General features: G+C 40.0%; 2 protein-coding genes across 8 annotated transcripts in view; one reads left to right on the plus strand and one right to left on the minus strand.

Annotated features, from left to right (window-relative positions):
• Positions 1 to 11,061, plus strand: part of PPP3CB (protein phosphatase 3 catalytic subunit beta) — a 46,378-nt gene extending 35,317 nt beyond the window's left edge. For 3 of the 7 annotated variants that reach the window (XM_079312831.1, XM_079312833.1, XM_079312832.1), the window contains 2 exons: positions 956 to 985; positions 2,595 to 4,335. In XM_079312831.1, coding sequence (XP_079168957.1) covers positions 956 to 985; positions 2,595 to 2,773 — 209 coding nt within the window. In that variant the 3' untranslated portion in view covers positions 2,774 to 4,335. Of the gene's footprint in view, positions 1 to 955; positions 986 to 2,594; positions 4,336 to 4,870; positions 4,930 to 5,525; positions 5,598 to 10,683 lie in introns of those variants that run through there. The other 4 variants (XM_079312834.1, XM_079312835.1, XM_079312836.1 and 1 more) reach the window with 2 other exon arrangements.
• Positions 7,787 to 19,248, minus strand: ANXA7 (annexin A7). The gene is made up of 12 exons (XM_079312842.1): positions 19,191 to 19,248; positions 16,213 to 16,420; positions 15,796 to 15,897; positions 14,652 to 14,692; positions 14,290 to 14,392; positions 13,910 to 14,004; positions 13,126 to 13,239; positions 11,830 to 12,000; positions 10,180 to 10,350; positions 9,996 to 10,071; positions 8,669 to 8,781; positions 7,787 to 8,143 (listed from the first exon to the last, which is right to left on the minus strand). The coding sequence occupies exons 1-12, from the start codon at positions 19,245 to 19,247 to the stop codon at positions 8,021 to 8,023; spliced, it is 1,374 nt and encodes a 457-aa protein (XP_079168968.1). The 5' UTR covers position 19,248; the 3' UTR covers positions 7,787 to 8,020.
• Positions 19,249 to 21,067: the final 1,819 nt, after the last annotated feature.

Here is a 21,067-nt window from a genome sequence, read left to right on the forward strand (position 1 = left end):
AAGCACTACACAAGTAGGTTTGCCACTATGTAAGCTGCTTTTTGTCATTATTTCTGAAATTGTGCTATTAGAGGCAGGCAAATAGTGGAGGTAAAAATCTGTTACCATAATTGACTTAGCTACAGTTCAGGCTGTAATAACAATAACCTTATGTTAAATCTTTGCCATCTAGAGCTAAAACTATAAAGAAAGATCTTACACATAAGAAATTAAAGCAGTTGTCATAGTTATTTAGTTAGAAAAGCAGCTAGTGAGCTAGATGTTCTTCATATTCACATTAATTCACCCACTAAGACTATGTTAAATCCAGACCTCTTCCTGCTGTAGACTTTGTTGATTCAACTAAACAATTTATAAGACTTTGTAAATATGACTTTCTAGATTTGTCTTCTTTGGCTTAAATTTCACGATTCAGTTCTCAGAGATGTCCATTTTATCTTAAAATATTGTGAGAAATTGAAGTACTAATTAAACTTCAGGGAGATAAAGAGAAAAATAATTTTTTTATTATTATTAGAATGCTAGTAGTGTTATTTTTGTAGTGCCCTTCCTGGTAATTTATTGAATATCACTAATGCATTTTAATCTTCAGAAATCGTTTCAAACAGATTTTTAGTATTTTTTTAAACCATACCACAACTTTAGCATCAGTTGAAGTTTTCTGTTGCTGTCTTAAAAATCCCAAAAGTTACAGAAATGTATAGTTAATAACACCAGTTCATTAGTGTTACTTTGATAGGCTTTTAGTTGATAAACTCTATTAATTAAAATTTAGGAAAAGTTTCACTTAGACTTGAAAACAATCCCCCAAAAAACTTAATTGTCATTTTAACTAATTGTAATCTAATCTGGCGTAGCATACTATATTAAATTGATCATTGCCTTTTCTGCTGTGCGATATTACACTCTTCATCTTTCTCATTCATTTTGCATGCATCTGCTCACTTCTGTACAGCCACTGTAGAGGCAATTGAGGCTGAAAAAGGTATGATCAGAGTCTTTGCCCTTGGCAGAGATCTGTGGTGTCTGGGAGGGAATTCAAAAGTACTCGGTGTGGGTGTGTTTTATTTTCAACTTGCACAAGCAGAGATGAATCAACTGCATTGATTCATCTATTTTACATGTAACATTCATTTCTGGCTTTAGGATGATGATTATCTTTAATATTTTAGGGAAATTCTTGGGGGTTTTTGGTCTCCTTTTTTTTTTTTACAGAATATGATGTAGGTTTTTGTATAATAGCATGTCGTGATATGTGATGTTGTCTTGAAGTTCTTAAAAATTGAAGTGTTTAGTGGTTTTTTTTTCTGCATTCAAGTGAAGGTTTTGTTTGATTGTGGGGAGGGGATGTTATATGTGGAAGGAGGGTTGTTTATGCATGCCTTTTCTCATAAAATATATTTAATGGCTTTGAACATTTTTTAAAACTTTCTATGATATCTGGTAGTACAAGATGTATATCCTTTTTCTTATAGATTTTGAATATAATTTATTGTTCAAATTTATTTCTAGTATTTATGAGACAAATTCAGTGGATTATTAGTGCTTCTGTGCTAAATAAGTTGTATATATGTCCTCTGTTAGTGATATTGAGCAAAATGCCATCAGTTTCTTTTCAGAGAGACTTTAGTTTCTTCTTGCTCAGAATTCAGTGAAGTGAATAACAAATAGCATAGCGTTGAGAGAGCTGCCTTCGGGGTTTTTCAGATTTAGTTGCAAAGCACCATTTAATGACTGTATTCTTTGTTTTTTTAATTAAGGAAGTCAGATCTCCAAAAATATAAACAAGTGCCATATTCTGTTCTCACACACACCTGCAAGAGGTCCTGTTGTTGTGAGTGGAAAGCTGTACTTAAACCTCCAAATAATTATTTCATCCCAAAGACTTCAGTCTTATTATGTGGTCAGCCATTTTTAGGTGTAAATTCAACTGCAGACCTCATTCATCAAAATAATCAGCAGCAAAATAATACCTATTTTCTATCCTTACTTTAAATACATCTGTATTTAAGTGATACCATTGTTGAACCACAGTGCTAACTCGGTGATTGTGGTTGTGTCCATTTCCATCATCTACATGATTAGCACAGTGTGAACCACATCCTGCAGTTTTGCCTGCATGAAAACTGCAGGATCAGGCCATTGGTGCGTGTGCAGGATGTAAATCTGCCACTTCTTTTGTAACCCTTTGCTGCTTTGCCTCCACTCCACTTGCTGTGCTGCTTAGATCTTACTGACATTGCCCTGAAGAGAAGGGGGATGTTAAGATTAGCCCAATGAGCTGGGCAGCAAAAGCACAGCAGTGATAGCTGGCCCCACCAGGGACAAGCAGAAGCAATCAAGTGGGCTTAAATCCCTTGATTCCTACTTGCAGAATATTTGCCATACTTTGTTCTCCTTGTAATGAACTGAAATCATGATTGCCGTGAACATGTCAGGAAAGCAGGTTAGAGAATCTTTTAGCAATACAGTTGCAGGGCCATAAGTTTCTTTGGCTGATTTTTTATCTTTTTTTATACATCATTCGTTAGAAAAAGTATATGCTTTCAACTTATTTTTCCATTACTGACATATCAAATTTGCATTTTGTTAAGCAATACGAGGATTCTCTCCGCAACATAGAATCTGCAGTTTTGAAGAAGCAAAAGGTTTGGATAGGATCAATGAGAGAATGCCACCAAGAAAAGATACTCTTCAGCAAGATGGTATTAATACCATAAACACAGCAAATGCCAATGGAAACAATGGAACTGGCAACGACAATGCACAGTGACCACACCAGCTTCTGGTTTACTCACTCATGTCCTGCCTGAGAATTCCTAGATTACTGCTTTTTGATGTGACAACAAATGAAATAGGGGGATCACTTAAAGTGATGAGGTGGAAAACCATCTGACTTGATCCCACTGTAGAGAGACCATCATGCTTATGAGACGACAGCCCCTCTGTTACACAGTGACCCAACCTCCTGGAGCGTGTGCCTCACCCTTCCACACCAACATCCATCACTGGCTGCTGCAGCTTCGGAAGAGATCTGGGGAAAGGATTGGACTGTTCTCACTAAAGCACACCTAGATAGCATCTTACGCTTACGTTGTCAACACTTTTTAAGTTTACAAATGGGATTTTTCTTTCAGTAGAGGTAGTTTGTTTGTTTGTTTGTTTATTTGTTTTTTAAAATCAGACATTCAAATACAACCCTAAGAGCTAACTATTTATTAATGGACATTGGTTTCATAATATGTCTTTAAAATTATAGATTAGAATGGTCTTAAAATATCTGAGGCTGCAAAAACTGTATTTTAAATAACAGAAAAAATGCCAAAAAATTTCATTTGGTCATTCTGTAAAATGCTGACCTCAGGTTTACTCCTTTAGATGTTGCTAATTCTATATTGTATTCACTGTATTTTTTAGTTACAGCTTATCAGAAGATTTCTATGTAGGAATGTTTATTACTTGAACACAGATTTAAAAAAAAAAATATTTAATTTAGAAACTTTTTTGCCCAGCTTTTTCAAGACTTTTCCCCACCTTGAATTTAAATAAAAAATTATATATACTAATTTTAAAAGTAAGAAAAATATGGAAGTGTTAATTTTAAGGTACTTTTAATTGAACTTTGTACATTGTTTAAGTAAATTTTGATTCATATCAAGTCTGTAAAGCTTGGCATTGTATTTTGTGTATGCATGTTTTCATTTTGCAAATATTTAATATATAGACCTATGATGTACATCTATAGGTTACCTAGATGTTATGGGTACTTTTAGTTTATTGTGAGTATTACGGTTGCATAAATAGCTAATAATCACTGGGCTGAATAGCTGCAAGCTTTTTATTATTTTTAAAACTGTAAAGGAAACTGAACCTGTATCGGACATACTTTTTGTTTAAGCAAAGCAGCGCGTAAGCAATTGCTCTGTTCAACTGCTAAGGCATTAGTGAAAGTGTAAACTTGAGACTGCATGTATTTTGGTATCTACAGGACTGCTTGGTTAAAATAAAAATTGAAGCCCTGTGCTAATTTGTTCACAAATAATGGACTGTACTGATTGCCAGTGTACTTTGTTATATATTTTGACATTTGCTACATGTCCTTCTCATCCCCTGGAACACGACTTGAAACTTTTGTCACTAGAGTTCATCTCTTCTTTTTTTTCTTTTTTTTGTTCTGTTTTTATTTCAGTTTTTTGGGGGTTTTTTTTGTTTGTTTGCCATAAACTACAATCTGTACATACCCCTAAGTTGGAAATTTTATGCATGTTCTGAACTATTCAAGTATTTTATAAACGGTAGCACACAATAAATTTTGTGCATGGGCTGCGGCTCCTATCACTGTGTATTGGTTTTATTTGCCATATATATGTCTAATCTGACCTTGCAAATTGTTTAGAAATAGTCTTCAATATTTAAGTCATTCAAAAAAATAGCAAAAAAGGTCGGATTTAGCTTGCAGAGAACTAGTTGAATATAAACACTAAGTAATTTAAATTTCATTCCTGCTGCTTTTTTTTTTGTTTTTTTTGCTTTTGAGTTCTCTCTCAGAAATATTTTGTGTGGTAAATGAGACATCCACTTTTTCATTTATACAGGCTTGTCAGACCAGGGTGGACTTTAGAAAAGACTCTTACACATAGATGCGTGTCATATATTGGTTTGAGCTAAACATTCAACTACTGAAGTGTGTTTGGGCTGCTTTTTGGGCCAAGGGAGAAAATTGTCTGTTTTGGAACTCTGTACACACAAATTAGCCTTCTTGCATATTCTTTTAAAACTAAAGACAAGCTGCTAAACAGGATGAGAATTAAGATAAGTGACACACTGTTGGTAAGGGGAGTTTTAATATTCAATTTTTACTTTATTGCAGATGCATTCTAATTGGAAATTCTTCTCAGAGTTTGAGTCCAGAAGATCAAGTTAAAAATGGTAAGTTTTTTGGCTTTTTTATGAAGCACTCCCATACCTGCGAGCTGTACAGTCTGCATGCAGTGTCATTAGAGCAGAATAGAAACCTGTTAAAAAGTACAACTGAAATTTTATGATGAACATGGTGATGGTACCTTTCTCCTTTAAGTGCTAGTGGAAAATATCACAACCTCACAAGAAAATATTTGTCCTGATTTGATACTCAGATCTTGGTTGATATGAGGATTTGGAGTAGCTGGAACTGTGTATATGAAGAAAATGCAGGTGCAATCTGTGTGGAAAGACTTCACTGTAACTGGAGAGAACTGGTTCTGATACTTGCATAGCAGTAAGTGCCCAGCAGCAATGATGTTCCCTTCTGTGAGGATTTCCCTGCAGTATCTGTTTTGCTGCTGTAAGGACTTTCTTGCATTATCCATTTACTGTAGTAGTTTTTGCCAGATATGAAGTGAAGGAAAATACAGTGTATTTGGCCTAGCTTCTCATGCTGTTTCTCCTATCACCCTTTAGGCAAGTAGTCAGGTAACAGGTTTGTGTCTGGGTTTATTTCTGTTTGTAAAGTAGGCACTCATTTTTTGCTACTGTGTTTCTGTAAGGTGGAATCTGGAGCTGTCTCTAATTCTTATATTGTTTGGGAGAAGAAATTATTTCCTTACTCCCAGAAAACTGTAAGTAGTTTGCATTACTTGTTTTATGCTTTCAGCATTGTAAGGAGGGGAAGAAAAACATAAGTCACCTATATGTCCTTAGTCTGTTCTTGGGTAGGGAGGGGAGAAGGCTTGGCTTTGACAGCCAAAGGCAGCAAAAGCTGTGAGAGGCATGGCAGGTTCCTGTGTGAGCTGGAGTGGTCAGTGCCTCCCTGACCTGCTCTGGGCTCAGCAGACATGTGTGGGTCACTTCTTCCCTGAGTTGAGGGGTGGGACCATCATCTGTGGAGTGCTTACCTGGAAGGCACCATCAGCTGAGATTGAGGTGAGCTGGGGTCTCAGACTGCCCCAGGGAGTGTAGCTGTGTGTTGGTGGAACTGAGAAGAAGTACAGGCCGAGCTGGGTCAGGTTTTGGGGAGTTATTTTCCAGCAGGGTCTTGTGCTGTCAGGGAATGCTTCACCTCCAAAAATTATAGTGTGTCTTGTGTCTTGAATTGTGAAGATTGGCCCTTTGCAAAATGCCAGATGGTTGGGATTGAGGCTGTTTTTGTCTTGGAAAGGGATGTCTCTTCTCTGAATCTGAATGCTTTTGGAGGGAAGACTCTCATAACAGCTTGCTTTTTTTTCTACTGTTTAATCTGAAAGCACTATAATGTAAGTTCGGTAGAAAAATAAGGCTTTTTCAGAAGCAGGATAGACAGTCTTTCCTTGCCTATTTTTTGCTGTACTTTCATTGTCAATCATTCAGTTATTGCTCCCATTTAACAATTCTTTGTTGCTAGCATGTAATGAAAATATTTTTGCCATAAAACAGGTAAATGTTTTACATTCACATAGAACTGACCATAGAAAGCTATTCTTCTCTTCATTTTCTTGCGATAGTATGTATGAGCCAGATTTAATCAATATTTTGCTTTGAATGACAAGTGAATTGGTAGGGATTTTCAGTCACATAAAAACACACACATGCACTAATACGCTTTAATTATTAAGTGTTAAGGTGCTTCACTTGTAAAGAGGTTTGTTCAAGAACAAATAAATGAGAAGCAAAGCTTATCAGAATCTTGGTCAAGCTTGGAAAGCTACTGACAGATAGATATCTATATACACACATGTATATTTATCTGTCCCTCTCAGTGGATACTTACAGTAAGGATGACCAAGGTAGTGCAGAGTAAAATGTCTTCTAGTCTCTCCAAATCAACTTCTAATTTGTATTTGAAATAATTAATCTGACCCAGCTGAACTATATTTCTCAGTTAGTATTAGAAGAAGTTTGTAGTCTAAAATCATATTTAGGTTGCAGACCACACAAGTAAAATATATAAGTTTTTTTGGTATGATACACTTGATAATCTGTTGTTGCTCTGCAAAAACCTCCATGTTCCTGCTGTGCAGAGTGAAAGGTTTGTTATCTTGGAAGCAGCTCTACCAGCCCTAGCGATTTATGTCTGAGAGATACTAGAAATAGGTTTCTGCTGTTTGTGTGAGGGTGCCCTATAATACAATTGTTACTTGTTAAAGCATTGCTGAAGGAACACTTATTGCTTATTTGTGAATGAGTTAAGGAACACTTATTGCTTATTACTGCTGGACTTGAAGCTTCTCTTAAATTTATGGTTGGGGACAGATTCAATACAACTTTCTGAAAAAAACCAAATGTGCTGTTCAAAGTTGTTGTCTTGAAATCCTTTGAAAATATCCACGTAGCCATTTAGGTCACAACTGCTTTGGGTTGGATTTCCAGGTTAGCATTAAATAAATACTTTTTCACTGCTTGGTCAGCTGCTGTATAACCAAGTCCTTTACAAGGAGAGACTTCAGAATCAGATACAAGATTATTTGTCTTTTCCATTGCTGCCTTAAGTGTAATGGTAACTAACCACCAATTTAAGGAATTTAATAGGGGTGTACAGATTCTGCCAAGGCCCCTATACACTGTCAGTGTATTGTGCACTTAATGCACATAATATTGTTCAGCATTATGATAGAAGTCATAATGAAAAGGGGACAGGGTGTAAAATGCTTTACATCGCAGCCTCAGGCTTTGTTTATCTTCCACAGTAAGCTCAGCAGTTTAGGTATTTCAGGAAACTTGTTGAGTGCTGGAGATTCATTTGGCTGAAGCAGTTGATTCCCACAGAGATGCATGCAGGAATCCAATAGAGGGGAAGTGGTTTTGTCTGGGTCAAAAAGACTAAGGCTTAGGGTCTAATAGACAAGATATATCTTTTATTATACAATAAAGAATATTATGTGCTGTAAATTAAGGCATTGTAAGTGCAAAAAAGCTTACTGAATCATCAAGAAGGCATATTTGATTATGCAACCTTTAAAATTATTCTTTTACAAGGATAGTTAGTATCTGCTTAAGGCATGTTTCATGTCCTTCAGTTTGTTTTAAAAAACCAACCAAACAAACCAAAAAACCAGAAAATCCTCTTCTATTGCCCAACAATTGCCAGCAGCAACTTCCGGTAATCACCACTTGTATCACTTGCTATCATTGTAGCCAATGTTTTCTGATACATCTGTGTGAACATCTGTTTAATTTGCACAAGGTCAATCTATGCAAAGACAAAAAAAAAAGCAGAAAACTCAACCATAGTGTATGATTTAAATCCTAGACAGTCACCCCACACCTCCTCCCTTGCAAACTAGAGAACACGTGCCAAGGGTGAGATGTGCAATGATTGACCCTGTGCAGTCAACGAGCCAACTGGTCCCCCCAGGGATAGAGGAGCAGCTACCAAAGCAGAGTGCAGCAGTTGTTCCATGCTTTGTTAAGATTGTGCCATCCTAACTCTGAACAGGTGAACTTCCCACCTGGAGGTGCTCACTTGCTGCTATGTAGATGGGCAACAACAGTTAAAAAGGAAAACAAGCAGTTACTACTATCTAGGCAGAGTTAATTAAATTTCTATGTGAAAGCTGGCTTTAAGCTAATTAACACATGCATCTAAAGATGAACCCCATAACAGCTTTATGCAGTACATGATTTTACACCTGTGAAAGGGGGACTAAGTGACAAGCTGGTTTGGGTAGATGGCTTTCTGCTGCATATGACTGGTACACAGGAGAAAATTTCTTACCTCACTGCGAGTGACCACAATTCTGATGAGGGTAGAATCATCTGTGCCAGCTCCTTTCATAGAATAATAAAGTCTTTCTGCAAAAAAGGCTGGGCGGTTTAAAGCACATTGCACTGCAATAAAGTATATTGTTAGGATTAGTTCCAGTAATGAATGCTGTACAGTAATACTTGGCAGGATCAACTTGGCAGGATTTTTGCTGTAGACAGCTAGAAGTTGGTCTTGGTGAAGAACAAGTTACTGTGAATAATGAGACCTGTTTATAGAGCTAAGCTTATTTTCAAGTTGACCAAGTAAGTTATTTCTTCACACAAAAACTCATGGTTAGTAGCAGTTAACTTCTTTGGAAGCGCTTTTCAAAACTCTGAAATACTAATTCTCAAACAGGTCATCAAAAATAGTTCTTCTCATGGATAGCTGGTATTGGGACACAAGGTTCCATTGCCAGAATCTCACTAAGAAATGTACAAATGCAGAAGGTTCTCTAGTAGTTCTGTAAGTCTTGTAGTTACAGAATAGATCTTGTTTCAGGTAGATTGTTCACACTCAGAGACAAGCCATTATTTTTTTATCTGATTCTCAGACCTGAAATTTTATTATTAAACTTTTCAGTAGAATCTATTCTGGAAAGTTTTGCTTATCCATTATGGCTATAGAGTTGCTGTCATTTGGGGAAGCACAGATATGACTGGTGTCTCCAGACTTACTACTAAACATTACTGATTTTCACTATCAGTTAATTGCGCTGAATTGTGTTGAACTGCATTACTATAACAAGTCAGTAGGAAAAAATTAATTCAAAACAACATCTTCTATTTTGCTAAGCTTGTCCTTAACCACAGCTGAGCTTTTTGGGGTAGATGGTAGTGGGGAAGGGGCTGGAAAGGGAACTGTGCCTTCAGTAGGTTCATGTTGGCTCTGAGGTTATCTGTGTGGGTGGCTCAGCTGTCTCTGCTGAGGAGCTGCACACCCAGTCACAGCTCTGTGACACTGGTACCCCCTCTTTTGCAGAACTCTGAATTATACAGCTACAAGCTCTAACCAGTGACCCTTGGTTCTGTACACTTGCCTGCCTTCCCAGAGAAATTACAAGTAGTTTCTATGTGGCCTTTTCTTATTTGAAATAGACTTCTTCATGATGGATGCTTATTTTCTTCACTTAAGTGCAAGATGAATTATGTGCATTATTGAAGCTACTTCTATTCTAGCAGGGTCTCTGATTATGTGATCACGTGCCATGTGGCCAGTGCTGAATTGGATTTTTCTTTAGTTACATTTAGGTTTAATTCCCAAAGGATAAGGGGGGAGGGAAGAACATGTAACTTACCAATAGTCTTCAAACCACGTTCCACATTTCCAGAAAATTCTCGGTCAATGCTGCTTAATAAATCACGATTAGCAATCTACAAATAAATAAGATTAACATGTGGATGATGAAACACAGTAGCAACTGGAACCTTAATTTAAAATACATTGACCAAACTTATTTGAAATCAGTGAAGAACTCCTACCCTGGAATATGCTTCAACTGTTGCTTTCAGTTGGGGAAAACTTCTGCTTGCCAGAACCATATTAAAGCAAGATTCATCAGTCCCAAGTTTTCCTTCACCTGCTTGGTACAGACGCTGAGCATCTTCTTGAGCTTTTTGATAATCCACAGTTTGATTCTCATCACGATTACCCTTAATGCAAAGACAAAAGATTTCACATGAAATTTCACAGAGAAAGCTATGATTAACTGCTTGCAGTGTGTATAGACCCCAAGCAGGTATCTTCAATGCCTGAAGCAGGAAGAGAAATAGTCTGAAATACATTACATTGGTTTAATATTCTTTATAGGAAACAAATACAAAAGTAGCTCAGAACCTTAGCTGTAGGACATGCTTTAAACTGCAGATACACTGACTCAGATAACTTCATCCCTACAAACCATCTCATAGTTCTCATTATGTACTGTACTTAATTCTCTATTTTACTTAATAATGTAAGCTTTCTCTTGATTTGTTTGTTTCTAGGCTTCAAGTTGCAAAGACTCTTCCCAAACGAACTAATGAATTATCTTACTGAATATGCACACCTGAAATATCTCAGGTTTCCCTCCTATTTTATTTAGAAGTTGCCTATTTCAAGTAAGAATCTCTCCAGAAAGCACTTACCACACTTGTGTCAGTAGGGCTCATATGACATTTTATGTGCTTTGGTGGTTGTTTTGGCATTTTGCTGCCCGATGCATGGATGGATACTGCTAAACATACTGGCTGAGTAGGCTGAATACATTCTCTCCAATACTGTTGTATCCATAGAGGTTAATATACTACTTAAATTATGTGGTTGTCAGTTATTGTAAACTACTGGATTTATCAAAATAAAAATTAGCAGCATGAGCTTCTCCAGGTTTGCTTTCTTGTGGATTTTGACTTTTAACCAAATATCTAGAGCATAGCTGATCCCTCACAAAGAAAGAAGCCAATGAGATAGTAAAATGTCAAAGAAATTCTAACAGAAATAGGCAAATTGATCAGAGAAATGTGGGAAGTTGTGTTAGTTACATATTTCTTCCTAAGTATGAGTAATTGCAAGTTATTCTTAAACACAAAATGAGCCCTAGTAAATTATATGGGATAAACAAGCTCCAGTGGTCATCTGAGTTCAACAATAGCACCTCCCTAATTCTGGTGATGTAAAGGGAAGACAGGCTATGGAGTAACTGAGAGGAGGTTTTGCCCTGTGGCAGGTCTTATTTTGTTTGTAGAGATTCTCACAGGCATTCTACATACCACAGAGGTTATCCAATCAGCTCCACCCAGATTACTTTGTTAACATATGCAAAAATTAAAAGCATCTTGCTCTAACAGCAGTGTAGAGCACTGTTTTAGGGAACCACTTGGTTGCATCTGCACAATATTTCCACGTCAATTCTGCTATTAATTGAGGGTGCTCAATTAGGCCACAACATTCACCATGGAAGTTTAGATAAGAAATATCTCTTGAGGAGGGACTGAAGTGTCATTTTTTAAGGGATAAATTAATGACCATGGGATAATTGCTTAAAAACCTGCCTCTTGCTAAGCACACACAGGCTATTTGTGGAGCCGTTATGACTTATCACATCAGACTGTACACTGTTATCTTCTTTTTAAAAAATTAAAAGTAAAGCTTACTTGGCACATAGATACAAGTAATCGTTCAAAGTGTCCTGAAGTGTCTGATCTGATGTCTTGTTCAATGTCCCTTCCAAATTCTGATTTATAGCAGTTCACTATTTCGCGAATTTCTTGGTTTGTCCTTGTGCAAAGGATCTCAATCAACACGCTCTCCTGAGTGCCTGCTCCCTGTAGGCAAAGAAAACAAAGGCATAACTACAGAGCACTACATATGCAGTTTTGTTTAACTGTGAAATAAGGCAGTCATCTGGTATTTCAAAACTTAATACAATCTAGATTGTAAGAACAGTATCCCTGCAGTGTGAAAGCACCAAGTCTACTGTATACTTAAAATGGAATGAAGATTCCTCAAACGTGCCATTCTGCACCATTCTGCCTCAATTTGGAAATTTACCGAAGGATGGTAGAGCCTTATGATAATCATTAAAGTCAAAGGTGCACTTGTAAATTCAGTTTTGGTGAGTTCACAAGTGTATTACCTATCCAAATGTGGCTGCTTCCACAATGTGGAACTTTTCATAGATGCTTCCCTCCCCATAATAAAAATTAATTGTGATTTCTGTGTACAGGGGAATCTTACTGGCATGAGCATCTCAATTCAGGGAAGGATTAGACAGCAGAGGAGATATATGTGAGACTTCGAGGTAATCTTGTATTATGAGTTTTTCAAAATGGTTGAGTGGCTATTCCTCATTAAATGTAGATCTTCATTTAAGATCCACATTCTCCAGAAGGTGTGCATTCATAAATGGGTTGAATTACTCATTTCCACTATCAGCCACCTGCTAGCTGCTGTAGCTCAAGCAAGACATTCCAGTATACTGGATGCTCTGGATGTTTAAAAAATTTAAACTAGCTCACTAATATCTAAATGCTGTTTTTGTATTTCAACAAATACATCCATCATCTGACTTTTAAGGAAATTATTTTTTCCTTTCGTTTTTGGGGGAAAAAAGGGATAATCCAAAAATACCTTTCCGTTACAAAGGTTTGATCCTAGTAAGGAAAGGCATATACCTTTAGTTTAAACAGTGGTTGTGGTTTCAACAGCACCCTGGCCATTTCTAGGTTCTTGCAAAAATTATACCCAAGTGACAGAGAACAAGGTCCTCTCCTGAATGGACATCTGCCTGAATTGGCTAATCCTGCAGAAACTGTGGAACTGGGGAACAGTTCTGCAATTCCAGGATTTGTTTGACACTAGCAGATTTTTCAGCAATGCTGGGACCAGGTGTTCTTGGATGAGCATTTCAAGATAGCTTTTCAACTGTTTCCTTCCCAGGAATACCATACCTTCATGGCATGACGTAAACTCCAGGCATCATAGTAGGTACTAGGCATGAAGAGGGCTAGAATCAATTCTTCCACATTACCACTTAACTCAGACTTCAGATCTTTAATTAAATCCTGATCAATTATAAACACAAAAAGGGTTTTGCAGAGTGTTAGGCATATAGATTGTATACTGAAGAAAGATCAATTTAGAACTTACTTTTATTGCTTATTTCTACCTTTCTACCTTTGTGCTGTTTTTCCTGTAAGGCTTTATTTTATTTCTTATTAAGAACTTCCCTCTGTCCAAATCTCTGACAGCTCAACTCTTCTCCATTGTCTCCTCACTAATCCACAGCTACAAAATTTCACTTTTCACTGCAAAAATGACAGGGAAGAAATTAAATTAACCTGGATTTTTATTTGCTATCCAATCTTTAATCATTTCTCAGTTTGTTTCTTGGGAAGAAGAAGAATTCAGTGCTGGTTTGTGTGATAAAACTCAGTAGGTGTTTCAGTCACTAATACAAGGGCAGTTTAAGTTTGATTATTTTCTGACAAACATTAGAGAAGCTTCTTGTGTGACAAGGGACAGAGACAGCTTCCAGCCTTCCCCCACCCCTCCACCTGCCAGGTATCAGGACAGCCCTATGTCAAATTCCAGATGTCTCCCAATACATAAGGAATATAACCAAAAGAAGTGCATTTAAAAAATCATTCCCCATGACTAAAATGCAACCAGGCAGTTAAAGCAGCAGCTGAAAGTTTGGGTTTGTTTCCCAATTCAAAGAGCTAGTAAACATACCTTGCCATACATAGTCTTGAAAGCTGCCTTGATTTTTTGCCTTTGATCATTGGAGCGGTTAGCAACAACATTTATGATGGCCTGTTCATCAGTTCCTTGGAAACAGAAGGGCAATGTCATGCAAAAATGCAATATAGTCCCTCCAAAACTGTGCATTTTATACTATTGCATTTGGGCATAATTACATAATAAGAAGCTGCTATTTAAGTCCACCAAATTTTCTGTGTAACTTCATCTACTAAATAGCCCAGGCTATTTTGAAAATGTAACTTTTGAAAAGCTTGTTGGGGGGGAAGTATAGTTAAATAAAAACAAGAAAACAACAAAATGTAATTAAGAAGTGAGATGAATAGGAACTGAAGCTTCTATTGCTTAGTTACCAAAACCCTTCATAGCTTTGCGTAGAATTTCTGCATCCCTTCCAGCATCGAAGTTTGGAGCAGCTTGAATTGTACCCTGGGTATACTGAACCACTGCAGCAGGCTGAAAATAAGAGTCACATGTAACTAGATATCTACACAATAAAAATTCAAATTAAAATCACAACTCTGCAATCAGTTCTGTCACAAACTCTGTCCATTAGTTCTCCATTTCTTCCTCTAACTCAAAATCAGGCTAGCATTACTCTGAGGGTAGATGGAAACTCCTGATGCAGAACACAATCTAAACCTTTGGAAATCAGCTGTAAAAACATTAAAACTACAGCAGCCACAGAAGATCAGTTATAGAAAACAGCACATACCGGACCAGGCATTGGGGATGGTACTTGTCCACCAGGAAATCCTACTGAAAATAAAGAACAAGGTAGGAGAAATTTATTAGGTCTCCTCTTATTATGGAAATGCCATCTAAACTGAATATAAAGCCAGACCAACCACTGCACACAACCTGTTTCCTAATGATACCTACCACAAGCAGTAACTGAATTTCTTCCCTTAGGGATAACAGGAAGAAGCAATCACAGATGCATTTTGGTACATACACTAGCAAGGCAATTCTAAAAATACTAAACTTAGTGCTTTGGGAACTAGAAGGATCTCTCCTTATGAAATTCTGCTATTTTTGACAGAAGCCAAGATAGCCCAAACAAATGAAGAATGTGTGTTCCATGATCTCTTTAAAAGCTGCTATGTACACTTTAAAATGCCTAGCATGTAAACAGTAAATATTCAGAATTCATTGCTGCAAAAAGGATTGAAGGAATCTCATTTTGTGATCAAAAGCACTGGTAATGCAAAAGCTAAAACTATTTTTTTTGTACTGGAATTCTGTTTTTATTCGTAATATGTGTGCACATTGCTTATCACTTTTAATAGCATTTTAGTACCAGAGTTAACAGAGCAACCATAAAACAAAATGGTTTTGCTGTTTTGAATTTCTTTAAAATACAACTGATATATTCCAGGAAAATAAAAAAATCTCTGTAGTAACTGACCACTCAAAGCATTACAAACACTGCACTGCTTTTAAGCAAATGTGTGCATTCTCCTTTCCTCTTTTTCTAGTGTGTCAGGAATCACTATGAAAACACAGATCTGAGAAATGCAATTGAAATTAACAGAAGTGCTAGATACTCAATGAATGTGGGCTCTGAATTTCAGTTCTCATCAGATACTTGCAGCTTGAAAAAGGGCAAGCACCTAAACCACTGTGTCATGACCATTATTCAGAGATAGCCATCCCTTTTGGATGGAGCACCTGCAGAGCTGGTTCTCATCAGCCCTCCAGTGGCCTAGTCAAGAAAAGTGGCAGGAGGTGCACAGCATACAGATCTCAACAGCTACAAGTAAGAAAGGTAAGGGGTTAATTTGTTACTACCTATCCTGGGGTCTCTTGGTTTAACCTTGGATGCTTGAAGTTTCTTATACATAACATACATAACATACCTGGAATTTGTGCTGGTCCACCTCCAGCATAGCTTTGGGCAGGAGGCTGCTGTGGATAGCCACCAAAGCCAGGCCCAGTGGGAGGCACACCGAAGCCAGGGCCTGGAGGAGCCGGGGGAAAAAAAAAACAACCAGACTTTAGAGCACACTTAGTATTTTGTATTTGACTTCTTGACAAAACAGGAGCCAGGTTATTGAGCAGAGCTACGTAAGAGACCAGTTTCTCTATGTCTGTGCAGTGACCCAGAACCACCAAGGCTCTGCCATCAGCATGCAGGTATTTACTGCTGGATGGCAACCTGGCTGCCTGCCTGCTGCTGCCTGAACAAAGCTGCTTTTCTCTACTCTTTCTAATGAACACAGGGAATGGTTACACTGGAAATCATTCCTGACTGGTACTCTAACAAAGGATCTTACCTCCAGGATAAGCTGGCATTCCTCCAGCCTGGGCAGGGTACCCTGAAGCAGGGTAGCCCCCTGGGGCAGGATATCCTGCTGCCCCTGGAAACCCAGCATTTGGTGGTGCTGCAGGATAGGCCCCTCCTCCTGATGGAGGGAATCCTCCAGGAACAGCAGGATAGGTGTACTGACCAGCTGGTGGATAGACAGACTCCTGTCCTGTCGGCTGAAACACAAAAATGGGATGTCTGTATGCCTGTCAACAGCACAATGGAGCAGAAATTCCCAAGCTGCCAAAATGTCTGTGTGTATAATAGCAATGTGAATGATACAATTAGCTGTAGGGCTTGAAGCAGCAGCAGCAGAATTCCTGAAGCCCGGTTGGGGTCCTTCTGGTTGGGTGTTCTGATGAATCTCCTACATTGACACAATCACAGAGTGCTGCAGGGTGGAAGTCACCTCTGGATGGCCTGTGATCCCAACCACCCTCAAAGCAGGGCCAGCTTTGGAGTTGGGTGAGCTCATGCAAGGCCTGATAGTTTTCAGTATATACAAGGAATGGCAAATTCACAGCCTCTCTGGGCCCCTGTTCCAGTGTTTGACTACTCTTCTGGAGAAAAATGTTTTCCTCAAACCAAATTGCAATTGCAACCTGTATTTGCTACCTGCCCTTTCACTGTGTACCTCTGACAAGAGCTGGCTGCAATGTTTCTATGGCTCCTTCTCACCCAGCAGAAGACTGAGCAGATCTGTGCTTAGCCTGCTCTTCCAGGCAAGCAGCCTTCCCTGGACATGCTCCTCCTTGTCTTTGTTGTACCACAACAGGAGGCCACAGCCAGATACAGTATTCCAGAGGTGCTCCTGCTAAAGCCTGAGGTGTCATTAGCCTTCCTCCCTGAGGACTCGCAGTGCTGAGCCACACTTGACTTGTCAGCCCCTGGGACTCCTGGTCTTTCACTGCAAAGCTGCTCTATCCCACACAGGGAGGAGGTGAGCTCAGCTCAGCTTGCTTAGAAGCTCCCTTTTAACCCCCTGTTAAAGGACTTTTAAGAGCATAGTAACTTTGAAACTCCTGCCTCTCTTGCACAAACAGTATTTCCAAACGTTACAGGTAAGAACTTTTTGGGGTTTTTTTCCCCCATTTCCTCTGGAATCCAGGTTATATAGCATGGACATTGAATCACTAAATCTGGATCACTGAGTCAGACTGAACACCTATTACAGGTTTTAAATAAAAAGAACAAGTCCAACAGCAATATATTTGTTTTGCTACATGGATGATTTACCAGCCATAGCTCAAATGTTGCTATTAGCATTAAGTTATATTAGAAATATTTACTTGAATGATCTTGATGTCTGAGGGAAAGGCCTGTAAGGTAAAAATCACTACACATGAGCTTAGAAATCAGGCATTCAAAATCAACTTCATAATGAAGCGAGTGAATGGACTCATTACTCACTTGCTGGGAATCATCTTTACTGAGTAGCTTTAGAAATACGAGTCACACATTACAGACATTCATTCTTGACCCCAGAAAACAGAAATAAAGTGCAGAGCAGCAAAGCCTAGCTCAAATGTTCTCCTTGGGTTTGGCTGCCCAAGATTTTTACCCCAAAATTCCTGTGCCCAGGCTATATAATATTCTTTTCCCCAGAGGTACAGTCTACTGACTCAACAAAAAGATTTTATTGGAATTTAGATTCATAAATCCAAAATTAGGATCCTCAAAACTCTGCTCAGATTACTACCAGTGGTGCAGAAAAGAATAATTTCACATATGCTTTTTGAATTGGTTATCAGATTGGTTATGATCAATGAGACTAGGAAATCATTGATAACAGTCTAAAATGTCTTTTAAATTAATTCATTGAAGCTGGCTATTTTGTAGATGCTAGTTAAGAAAAAAAAATTTTTTCAGATCTAGTTAAAAAAAACCCCTACAAGGTAAAATAAAATCATGAGGGTTCAGAAGAACCTTGAGGGAAGAAAAGAAATTCTGGAGTTAATAGTCTTATTTCTAACATGTTTGTCTTTAGTTTGCCTGACTTTAGTGTTTCAGAAGAAGTAGGGGTAGACTGTAAAGTAAAATCATCAGAGAATTTACTGCATATATTCATAGCTTTTCAGTATCTTAAAGACATTCAGGCTGAGATCTGTGCTTAAGTCTGGTTCTGTACAAAACAGAACACAGGTAAAATTCCCACAATTACAGTATGACTAGTGCCATGAAAGTGCATGAGTGCCATGATCAATGCCATAAAAGCATAGGGATGAATCTAGCTTTGAAAAATATTGCAGGCATAACAAAAAGACTGCAGTATCAGCCATATCTGATACATTTCTGCCTTCCATTAAGTTTCCTTCAAAGTTTTAGTTGATTCAGTTGTGAGCTGAATGTGGAACAGTCCTGTGGATAGGGTAGTAAAGATACAGTGTCCTCTATCCTCAGAAAAATATTTACTTAGTGTTATATGAAAGCTGGGCTACTTGAGTGAAGTGTTCCAAGCTCTTCCTGATGGCTGTGACACTGCAGCTTGCTCAACATCTCTGTAAATCCTGGGAAATGGCTATGTGATATGGCTATATTTGGTACACCTTGGTTCAGAGATTACCTCTAACTGTACATGTAAAAGACCTCCTATTTACAGAAGAAATTTTGGGAAAAAAAAAAAAAAAAAAAAAAAAAAAAAAAGAATTGTTGAGATGAAACAGCTGTATTTAAAAACCCAAATTCACAAAAAAAAAGATCAAACAAGACCACAGACCTTTCTGGAACAATGGCTATCATTAAAAAAAACTAAGTTTCCTACTTGGAATTCTTGTGTGACAGCTGTAAAGTCATCCTCAGAGATATGCTGATGAAAGCAAAGACCATAATCACTAGAGAACAGGGTTCATGAACTGACAGCTACTATTTACAGACACATGGAGCTCAGTAAGAATGCCACAGAATACAATTGCATTTGGAATGCAACACATTCAGAGCCATACTTACAGGATAACCTGGAAAAGCAGGGTAGCCATCAGAAGGGGGATAACCTGGATATGACATTCTGGGGAAGGGAAACAAAAAAGGTATTTTCACTTGAAGCACTATATATAAGTTTGTAGTAGGTATTTGCTTGCTAATTACCTGTTAAATCACTTGAATAATCTGCTATTAACCCACAAAACTTTTCCTCTTTTTCTCTCCTACATTTGACCATAGCAATCAGAATTCAGAAGGGAAGCATCTTAAACTTTGTAATTAACTATCACTCTTATTTAGGGTCAGACAGACATTTGAGCATGGTAAGAGGCTCAAACCTCCAGAAAGCTCTGAAATACAGGATTACACTGTGAGGTGCCAGCAGGAGGGAACTGAACCCTTTGCCAGGATAGAAACCGTGCAGGTTTCTGGAGTGTACCTAGCACCTGTGTCCATCATTCTGCACTGCTGTGCTCACAGGGGTAGTTCCTGGGAGAAGAGCAGCACCCTATCTATCCCAGGTAAAATGGTAATTTGATAAGAACAGGTATAATCCATCAGCATTACTTCATTTGTGACAGTAACCGTTTATTTTAGTCACATTTCTAACAGAGGGACTTGGGCAGTAGAGGTAGAGATCATCCCATCCTTCATGTTGCCAACCAGGTGGGCAGGGAGATTTGAGACCTTCAGCCAGGTTATGAAACTTTTAACGACTAAGGAAAAAATGGACTTTAAATTTGGCACAAGCATCCCAAGTTGAAGCAGCGGGCTCGCGACAGAACCCTACTTTTATAACAACAAAAACAGCAGATTTTTTCCGTCGGCTGTCCGGTTGCCCCGGCAAGTCCCGCTGACGGGCACGGGGCGGGTTAACCGGGTGCGGGTGTGAGTCATGCTGCGGCACTGACCCCCGCGGTGAAGCATCAGCGGGCCGGGAGCTCAGCGGGCAAACACTGGACAAGTGCCCTCCGCCTCGGCTCCACCTGGACCCCCGCACCCGAGCGGGACACGGCCCGAGCCCTCCCCGCCTGCGCCCGCCGGCTCTGAGGGGCCCCGCCTGCCGCCGCCCCCGCTCCGCTCAGAGCATGCTTGCATCGCCCCAGGCCTGCCTCCCGCCCCTAGCCGCGGGCCGCCCCGGCGAACCCCCGGCTGGAGCTGCGGCAGGAGGCGAGTATCCCGGTGTCCCGCTACTACTGCTCCCGAGGCCACCCGAGCTCGCTCTCGCCCCGCAGCGCCAGGGCACCCCGCCGGGGGGTGCGGCTAACCCGGGGCAGGCGGCACTCGCCCCGGCCGCACACCTGCCGAGCCCCGAGCCGGGGGCGGGGCCGCGGCTCCTGGAGCGCTGCCCGGGGCTCCGTGCAGTACGGCCGCACCCCGGGCTGGGCCGAGCCCCCCGGGCCATGCGTGAGCAGGGCCGGGGCTGGGGCCGAGCCCCTGGGCGGTGCAGCGGGGCTGGGGCGAGGGGTACGCGAGCGGGCTCCTCCCTCCCCCCCGCTCCCCTTACCTGAGGGGAACTTGGAAGCCTCCGGCCTCTCTCCGCAGCCACACCGCAAAATGGAGCCTGTGCGGCCGGCGATGCCCGCCCCGCCCCCGGCACCGAGCCCGCCCCGCCCGGCCCACGGGCCGCGCTCCCCGGCCGGGCCAGCAGAGCCCTTGGCTGGCTGCGCAGCTTCGCCCTTCGCTGGAGGAAAGCTGCGAGCTGCCCGGCTGTCCCCCGGGACGGACGAGAGGTAAGATCACGGGCTCAAGTGCCACCAAGGCAGAGCCGCTGGCCGGTGCAGCTGTGTCACACAGGGACCGCCCGGAGATGCTCTCCCGCGGGAGTCCTTTGCCACCCGCTAGGAAAGGAGAGAAAAGCCCACACTGCAGTTTCCTATAGCACCACCGCAATGGGGTTCAGC

The sequence above is a fragment of the Erithacus rubecula genome (assembly GCF_903797595.1).
Source record: "Erithacus rubecula genome assembly, chromosome: 9".
NCBI classification, from domain to species: Eukaryota; Metazoa; Chordata; class Aves; order Passeriformes; family Muscicapidae; genus Erithacus; species Erithacus rubecula.

Coding starts and splice junctions, on each gene's coding strand:
- ANXA7 (XM_079312842.1), bottom strand. CDS start 19,247: ATGTCATATCCAGGTTATCCCCCTTCTGATGGCTACCCTGCTTTTCCA. Junction 14,693..15,795: donor TGGACCAGCACAAATTCCAG/GTATGTTATGTA, acceptor TATTTTCAGTAG/GATTTCCTGGTGGACAAGTA. Junction 10,072..10,179: donor CAGTTGAAGCATATTCCAGG/GTAGGAGTTCTT, acceptor ATTTATTTGTAG/ATTGCTAATCGTGATTTATT.